This window comes from Elephantulus edwardii, unplaced genomic scaffold (genome assembly GCF_000299155.1).
Source record: "Elephantulus edwardii isolate Elephantulus edwardi_28Jun2011 unplaced genomic scaffold, EleEdw1.0 scaffold00237, whole genome shotgun sequence".
In the NCBI taxonomy this organism is placed as follows: Eukaryota; Metazoa; Chordata; class Mammalia; order Macroscelidea; family Macroscelididae; genus Elephantulus; species Elephantulus edwardii.
The window spans coordinates 1686638-1695311 of record NW_006399987.1 but is presented as its reverse complement, the minus strand read 5'-3'; the positions used below and the strand labels follow the sequence as shown (position 1 = coordinate 1695311).

The 8674-nt window shown below is 48.3% G+C and overlaps 1 protein-coding gene across 1 annotated transcript in view; it reads left to right on the top strand.

Moving 5' to 3' along the window:
* Positions 1-2230: 2230 nt before the first annotated feature.
* The window catches only part of OLFM2 (olfactomedin 2), a 110964-nt gene continuing 104520 nt past the window's right edge, over positions 2231-8674 (top strand). The window contains exon 1 of the mRNA XM_006898832.1: positions 2231-2284. Within this exon, the coding sequence (XP_006898894.1) occupies positions 2231-2284 (54 nt within the window). The remainder of the gene's footprint in view (positions 2285-8674) is intronic.

The window sequence follows — 8674 nt, the reverse complement described above, 5'->3', positions numbered from 1 at the left end:
TGGAGCACCTTCACATCCAAGATGAGATCAGAGGGAAGCGAGGCTCAGATGCGAGAACATTCACCCCGTGCTCACTCCACAGCGTGGGTTAAGGTTCTTCATACCCCCAGCATGCGGTAGTGGGTGCTGGTACTGTCCACGTTTTATGGACGAACACTGAAGCAAAGAAAAGTTAAGTCACTCGCTCCAGCTCCGGCAGCTCTCGACCTGCACGAGGACTGAAGCCAGGTGTTCAATCTGGGCACACGCTGGTCTGTCTGTTAAGTAATCCTCTTCTGCCTCCTTGGTAGAGGGAACCCAGGTAGTTTAGTGGTAGGAGCTGTGCTGCCAGCCCAAAGGTAAGCAGTTCAAATCCACCTCCTATTCTGTAGAAGAATGATGGGCAATCTCCTCCCGTGTGATTTACAGCCTCGGAAACCCGCGGGAGGGTCAGCTATAGGTTGGTTTTGACTCAGTGGTACGTAACAACACTTCCATGGTTAAGGAGCCCTGGTGGTGTAGTGAGGAGGAGCATGTTGAGCTGCTAACTATAAGGTTGATGGTTCAAATCCACCACTATCGCTTAGGAAGAGAGACAAGAGTCTCCTCCCATTGGGGGTCACAGCCACAGAAACACGATGGAGGGTTGCATAAATCCAAATGGATCATGGCTGTGGGTAGTGGTCCTACTACCTGCATAGTGAAATCTTTGCATGATTTCAGTGGATGGCTCGCTCCATTCAGATGAACCCAGAGGGAGAAAAACCTGCTGATCCACTGGACAGTTGGCCCCTGAAAACCTTTGGAGCACAAGTCTATACTGACGCTCCTGAGCGGCGTGGGTCAGGACAGACGGCGGCCCTGGGTCAGGACATGCAGCGGCCGTGGGTGAGGACACACAGTGGCCATAGGTCAGGACAGACAGCGGCTGTGGGTGAGGACAGACAGTGGCCATGGGTCAGGACAGATGGCGGCCCTGGGTCAGGACACACGGCGGCCGTGGATCAGGACATGCAGCGGCCGTGGGTGAGGACAGACAACGGCCGTGGGTCTGAATAGATAGAGGCCGTGGGTCAGGACAGACAGTGGCCGTGGGTCAGGACAGACATCAGCGGTGGGTCAGGACAGAGAGTGGCCTTGGGTCAGGGCAGTACCTGGGCAGCTGTCACTAGTAGGAGGGTGAAGGTGGAGGCTCGAGTCCAGGTGTGGCAGCTTTTTGGACGAAGGCCAAATGAATTGGTTCTAGTGCCTACCCAGAGCAGGGACTGGTAGAGATGGGGGCTAGACTCTGGATGGCTGGGCCTTCAGGTTACAGGGAGAGATTTAAGGTCTTCTCCCTGCCTTGCTCCCTCGCTGGGTGGGACAGGGGTGTGTGTTCAGCGCCTAGCAGAGGGTTGGTATACAGAGGGTCTCGGCTGGCATGTGTGAGAAGCATGGGAGATGGATGAATGAGACACGAGACTCACACACACACACACACACACACACACACACGAAGAACTGGGGGACACGGCTGCCAGAAAATTAACAAGAAACCAAGTTCAAGTTGGTTTCCAGCAAGGGTCCTTGAAACCACCAATGAGGGGGCTTCCTCAGTCCGGTGGTGAGGATGGAGCCAAACTGTTGGAGTCGGGCTGGTGGGGATCCGGCCAGGACCTGCAGTGCCTCCAGGTGGCCACTATGGGGAGTATGTTGTTGTTGTTGTTAAGTGTGGTTGAGTTGCAGCTGACTCATAGCCACCCTATGAACGAAAGTCCTAGACACTTCCTGTATAACTTTCATCCTTTCTCTAGGTTCATAGGGTTTCTGGAGGCAAGCTATTCCGGAAGTGGATGCCACTCCTGCTTCCAAGCTTGTTTTAATCGGGGAGCTTCACCAAACACTGTCCACCTTGGGTAACAGTATTCGGTTTCACAGCAAGCACGAGTTACTTCTGTACAGCAAGTGGACATATCAGGGTGACACAACCTTTGGCTAATTAATACTACAAATGAATCACATTTATCTGTGAGGTACTTCCTGAGAAAATACCGCAGCTCCCTAAAGATCTGTTTAAAAGTCTGATGTGCTTCCCTAGAACTAGGAATAACCTCAATGAGTTCAAAGGTGTGTCAGCTCTGCCTGGAGGCCTTGGCGCCCTTAGTTGAACAGTGCAAAAGCACAAGAAACAGATTCACCACTTTTTCTAGCAGTGAGGCACTTTCTTAAGCTGTATTTTGACATGCTGGTTTTGCAAGAGCACAATACCGAGATGACGACTGCAGTGGGTGAAGCCTTCTACACGTCGGTGTGCCTGCACCAGGCTGTATAGGATTGTGAAAAGTATCGGCTCTTGGGGTGCTTGTTCACCTGGCTTGGTATTCCAGGGGAAGGAGTGAGGGAGCCTGGAACCCGAGTTGAAACAGAATGCTCTGTGCTCCCTACAGCCCCTCCATCCCTTCCCAGGGCTCCCTCTCCCTGTCCCTGACCCTTGCTGGGTACCAGAGGTCCCTCCTAGAAGGCATTCATCTTCTCACTCAATCACCACGTGCTCCAGTCTCTGAGGTTAACGCCGTGAGCCAAGTGATCCCAATTTCTGCCCTCTTAACACTGGCCTTTTGGCAAGGGATACAGAAACGAACCAGACAGCATACAATGCAATGCAAGTGGAATGAAGGATAATGAACAGGGCTGAAGACATTTGGAAGACAGCTGCCTGGCCAAGCGACCGGAGGAGATCCATTTTTGTGCCCATTCCAAAGGAAGGTGGTCCAACAGGATGCGGAAATGATCAGACAATATCATCAATAATAACACACAAGAAGAATTATGCTAAGGATACTTTACAAATGATTGCAGCAGTAAATGCGTAGACCAGCAAGTACCAGAATTTCAAGCTAGATTCTGAAGAGCCCATAAAATAAGCGATATTGGTGCTGTTGTTTCCAGGCTGAAAGCAGAGGATACCAGAAAGATGTTACAGCACGAGTTTCATTGGCCATGCAAAAGCATTTGACTGTGTGGATCATAACAAATTATGAACAGCTCTGCGAGGAATGGGGATTTCAGAACACTTAATTGTGCTCATGCAGAACCTGTACATAGACCATGAGGCACTTTTTTGGAACAAAACAAGGGGATATTGAGTGGTTTAAAATCAGGAAGGCATGAAATTTTCAATTGCCTCATAAGCATGTGAAAGCTGGATAATGAATAAGGAAGACTGAAGAAGATTTGGTGCCTTTGAATTATGAAGTAGATGAAGAATATTGAATATGCTATAACCTGCCACAACGAGCAAATCTATCTTGGAAAATGTGCAGCCAAAATGTTCCTTAGGAAAAAAAACCAACCAATCAAAATGTTCCTTAGGAAAAAAAACCCAACCAACCAAAATGTTCCTTAGAAAGGCGGATGGCGAGACTTTGTCTTAAGTCCTTCGGATATGTTATGGGGGTGGGGGTGAGTGAGAGGCAGTCCCTGGGGAAACACAGTATTCTTGGTAGAATAGAAAGTCAGACAAAAAGAGGAAGGGGCTCATTGAGATGGACTAACACGGGAGCTGCTGCAACGGCTTACACATGGCAAAGACTGTGAACATGGCAGAGGACCAGGCAGGGGACGCAGGGTCTGCTGGGCGTGAGGTCTTTGTGACTGGGAGCTGGCCTATCAGGGCTTGTCGAGAACAAAATGCATGAGAGAATGACGCGCTTCAGTAACCAGGGAGGAGGCCTCTAAGGAGATCATATGTGAGGTGACATCTGGAAGGAATGAAGGATGGAATCTTGATCTATCTGGAGGGAGAACACGCCATGCAGCAGAAAAGAGCAGATGCAAAGGCCCTGAGGTGGGAAATGAACTTGGCGTGTTTAAGGAGCCGTGAGAAGGTGAGCAGGAGGAAAAGAGGTGAAGGCAAGGAAGCCGGGAGGGGCCAGGCCATGTAGGAACATGGGAACTGTGAGCCGGAGTCTGAGTTTGAGTTTGTGTGAACTTTCAGAGGTATCATCCATGTTTATCATCCATCCATCCATCCATCCACCCACCTATCTCTCCATCCACCTGCACACCCGTATCCATCCATGTACCCATCCATTCATCCATCCACCCGCCTGCCCACCCATCCACCATCCATCCACCCGCCCACCCATCCACCATCTGTCCACCCACCCACTCAGAATAGATCCTAGGTGTTCAGGGATCTGGCCATGAATGACCTGGGAACTACCACAGGGCTTGACAGCTCAAAGTTCCACTACCATCTTCAGAATGCCCTCCCTGACCAAGTGCTTGCTAAGATCTAGGTGAACCCTCGTACTATGCAGGGTAAAGACCACCTCTTTTACTGGATTCCCACAGGATAAGGGAGAATAGTCTAGTTGGGATCCTATACTTCAGAGCCATTTTGGACTTGCCACTACGTAACTGCCTGGGACACCCTTCCTCGGCTAGCTAGGTGGTCCTCTCTCTTCTCTTCCTTCAGATCTCGGCTTAAATGTCACTTGCCACTGAAAAATGAGGAACTCATAAAATATACAAAATGGATGACCCTAGAGGGCATTATGCTGAGTGAAATATCTCAGTCACAAAAGGACAAATATTGCATAATGCCACTCTTATAAAACAGGACTGACATGGGGGTTTGGGGAGAACGAAAAGAAGGGGTAAATAAAGTACACTGCATTGAAACAGATGAGGGAAAGAACTGTTGAAAAGGAATATATAATTAGGCATTATTTGCATGACAACAGTCCAGATTTAGAACTGCATAACAAAGTGGACTGGGGATGGGGGAAGGAAATTGTGCAACAATGAAAGAATTTATTTTTTTCCCAAAGAGAAAAGCGAACTGGGCAGGAGGTGGGGCAGGGAGGAAAATGTGCAACAGTGAATGAATGGAAATCCAAGTTCTCTATAAACTTGCATTAAAATATATTAAAAAAACAAACAAACAAACACCCAAATCAGTTGCTTCAGAGAAGTATGTCCTGAAAATCCATCTCAACTATTTCCCCCTGCCACGGCCATCCAGTTCTCTGGTGTTCTTTTTCCTCCATAATCCTAGCTCTTTGTGATTTGCATGTGCTCAAGGTCTTGGCCGTGTCCCCTGTGCCTGGAACACACAGACTTATCAAACACTTGTTGAATGAATGATTGGATTGTTAGTTGCGGTCGGGTTGATTCGGCCTCTGGTGACCCACGTACAGGAGGAAACTTACTGACAGATCCTGCACCGTCTTATAATCGCTGGCCTGCTTAAGCCCACTGTTGAGGGCCCTGGCTCTCTAGCCTTCAGACCTCGGGCACTCCTCTTCCAGCCCCGCCCCAGACAGTGCTCTTTCTCTTGTGACCCACAGAGTTGTCATGGGCTCATTTGCAGGGTTGCTCCTCAGAGGCGAAGGGGTGAAACTTCATCTCACATCCTGTGGACATGTCGCCAGGAGGGGGCCATCCTTTAAAAAATAAAAAAAGGAGAGGTTGATTAAAGAGAAGAAGACCCTCGATGAGATGCGCTGACAGAGCGACTATAGCAATGGACTTGAGCATGGCGGAGGCTGTGAGGGTGGCGCAAGGTCTTTTTTAAAAAAAATTAATTTTAATGAAAGTTTACAGAGACTTAGGGTTTCCATTCATTCATTGTTGCACTTTTCTCCCTGCCCACCCCCTCTACCCCATTCACTCTTCTCCTTGAAAAGCAAAAGAAAAACTCTTTCATTGTTATACAGTCCTTACCCCCCAAGTCCACTCCACTGTGCAGCCTTCATTCCGGACTCCTGTCATGACAATAATACACAATCATATATCCCTTTTAAACAGTTCTCTCCCTCATCTGTTTCAATGCAGTATACGTCATTCCTCCTCTCCTTCTCTGCCTTCCCTCAACTCCAATGTCAGTCCTGTTTTACAACAGTGCCCCTGTGCAATATTTGTCCTTTTGTGATGGAGATATTTCACTCAGCATAATGTCCTCCAGGGTCACCCGTTTTGAATAATATTGCATGAATTCCTTGTTCTTCAATGCAGCATAGTATTCCATTGTGTGAATATACCAGAGCTTCTCTATCCATTCGTTTATTGATGGGCACTTGGGTTGTTTCCGGCTCCTTGCTATCGTGAACAAAGCCCCGATGAACATGGGTGTGCATGGAACAAACTTTTGATCTGATCTTCGTAGGTTTGCTCTGAGTCATTAGACTCTACGGCACCTACCAGCAGCCACAGTTTGCAAAAGTGGATCACTCAGCCCTTCTTCCTAGGGTCAGTCTGAAACCTGTCCATTGTGAGTGCCCCTGCTGGCATTGTAAATGCCAATTGCACCACTTCCAGTCTTGACAACATGAGAGGCACCGCACTATGACAAAACAACAGAGGGGTGGTGCAAAGGAATGGGTAGACACCACCCCTCCATGCACGCACGTGAATGCACACACACCCCTGACTTCCGTCCAACATCTTCTTTTTTGTCAAACTCATTCACTCAGTTGCCCAAATGTCAGGGAAACGAATTTTAGCTCAGACAAGGTGCACCTTTTATTTATTCTGGTCCATCACCTCTCCTGCATTGGAAGCATGTGGAAGTCCCTCTGTTATAAGGCACAATCATTTGGGATTACGAGGCTATTGTTCTGAGCTCCTTGGGGAAATGGACATGTCTCAGTTGGAGAGGCGTAAAAGGAAATCTGAAGGGGTTCCTGGAATAACTGAATTGGATGTTTTCTTTCCAGAGAAGCAGCTGCATAAGGCTGGGCCTACAACTCGGGGTGCAGGAGTGACACCTAGTGGTAGTGTGAGGTTTGTGCAGGGCGTGTGTGTGTGTGTTGGTGTGACTGGTACAGGCGTGTGGGTCCACGTGGCCGGCAACGTGGGAGTGTCAGAACTTGGACCAGGGTGAGGCGAGGGGCGCACTCACCCCAGCTGCAAAACTTGGGTGGGGGGACTTGTGTCCAAAACAGTAGCAAACATAAGCATTTACACTCTCTGTTGATCAAAATATCTGCCCCCCCCAAAAGCAATGAAATATAAAAATTGTAAAGACAGACAAAGGTCGGGACTGGGGCGAGCTTAGCAATTACATGACAGACATTTTTTGTCAGAGTCAGCTCTGAATCCCACCAGCCCCTGCATACAGCAGAAGCAGACTCTGCATGATCCTGCATGGTCCCCCGTAGCCCCCCACGCGAATGAGCTCCATGTTGGAGTCCTTGGGGGGCGTTCTGTGTCCTCGAGGCCCTTCCTTTTTGTCCCCGACCCTCTATTGCACCGAGCCCGCTGCCCTTCTCCAGGCCCTGGTCGCTCCTGATGAACAAGCCTGAAGTGTGTGAGATGAAGTCTCTCGGTTCTTGCTCCTAGGAAACATTTGGCAACACTTTATTGGAGACAGATTTGTTGATGCTTTTGGCAGCTCAGGGCTTCCAGGATTCGATTCCTCGCCAGCCCCATCAGTCACATGCAGCACGCGTCTGGATTTTGTATTTACTTAAAAGTTTTGATGCCTTGTTTATTCTAAGGGTGTGTGTACACGCGCAGGCCTGTGGGTGAGCTACTGTTGAGTTGGCCCCCAATTCATAGTGACCCCATCTCCATGAAACTTTCAGGGGTTGAGTTTTCTTTCTAGAAGTCGGTTGCCAGCCCTTTCTTCCTAGTCTTATCTGGAAGCTCTGTGGAAGCCTGTTCAGCTTACAGTCACACGGAAGATCCCATCGACAGGTAGTGACTGCTCTTGGGGTCAATGCACTGGCCAGGGCTGGAACTCAGGACTCCTACCTGCAAGTTGAGGCGTCCACCACTGAACCGCTTGTTATTTCTGTTGTTAGTGGCCAACAAGTCCACCGTAACTCATAGCGAACAGTAAATCTGAACCTTGTCCCAGCCTGTGCTGTTGTTGTTGTTGCTGAGTACCGTCAAGTCAGAACCGACCCATAGCTGACCCTCCAGCAGGTTTTCAGAGGCAGTTAATCACATGGGAGGAGATTGCCCATCCTTTTCCTGCGGTGCAACTGGTGGATTTGAACCATGTGCCTTTGGGATTGCAGTGTAGCTTCTTGCCACTAGGCCACCAAAGCTCCCCCCCCCCCATTATGGTAAAATACATGTAACAAGCACTTGGCATCACAGTCATTTTAATGTGTAAAATCTAGAGGCATTATTTACACTGCATTGCACATACGGGGTCGGGTAGCCTAGTGAATAAGAACTTGAACTGACACCTCAAAGGTAGGCAGTTTGAATCCTCCAGCTGCACCATGGGAGACAGAAGGGCAGTCTCATTCCATGCGATTGATAACCTCAGAAAACCCATTGGAGGGTCAGCTAGGAATTGGTTCCAACTCGATGACACACAAAACAAATTCTTGGGGGAGCATTTTAGTCTTAGTTTTGGGTGTTAACTTTGATTTTCAAAAGCACTATCTTAAAATAATGATTGTCATGATGATTGGATCTTTTTCTATTTTTAAATTTTATTTTATTAATTTTAATGAATATTTACAGACACTTTGGATTTCCATTCATTCATTGTTACATTTTTCTCCCTGCCCACTCCCCTCCAGTTTGTTCTTCTCTTTGAAAAGTAAAAGAAAAATTCTTTCATTGGTATACAATCCCCCCCACCCCCCCGAGTACACTCCACTATGCAACCTTCATTCTGGACTCTTGTCATACCCATAATACCCAATTATATATCGCTTTTAAACTGTTCTCTCCCTCCTCTGTTTCAATG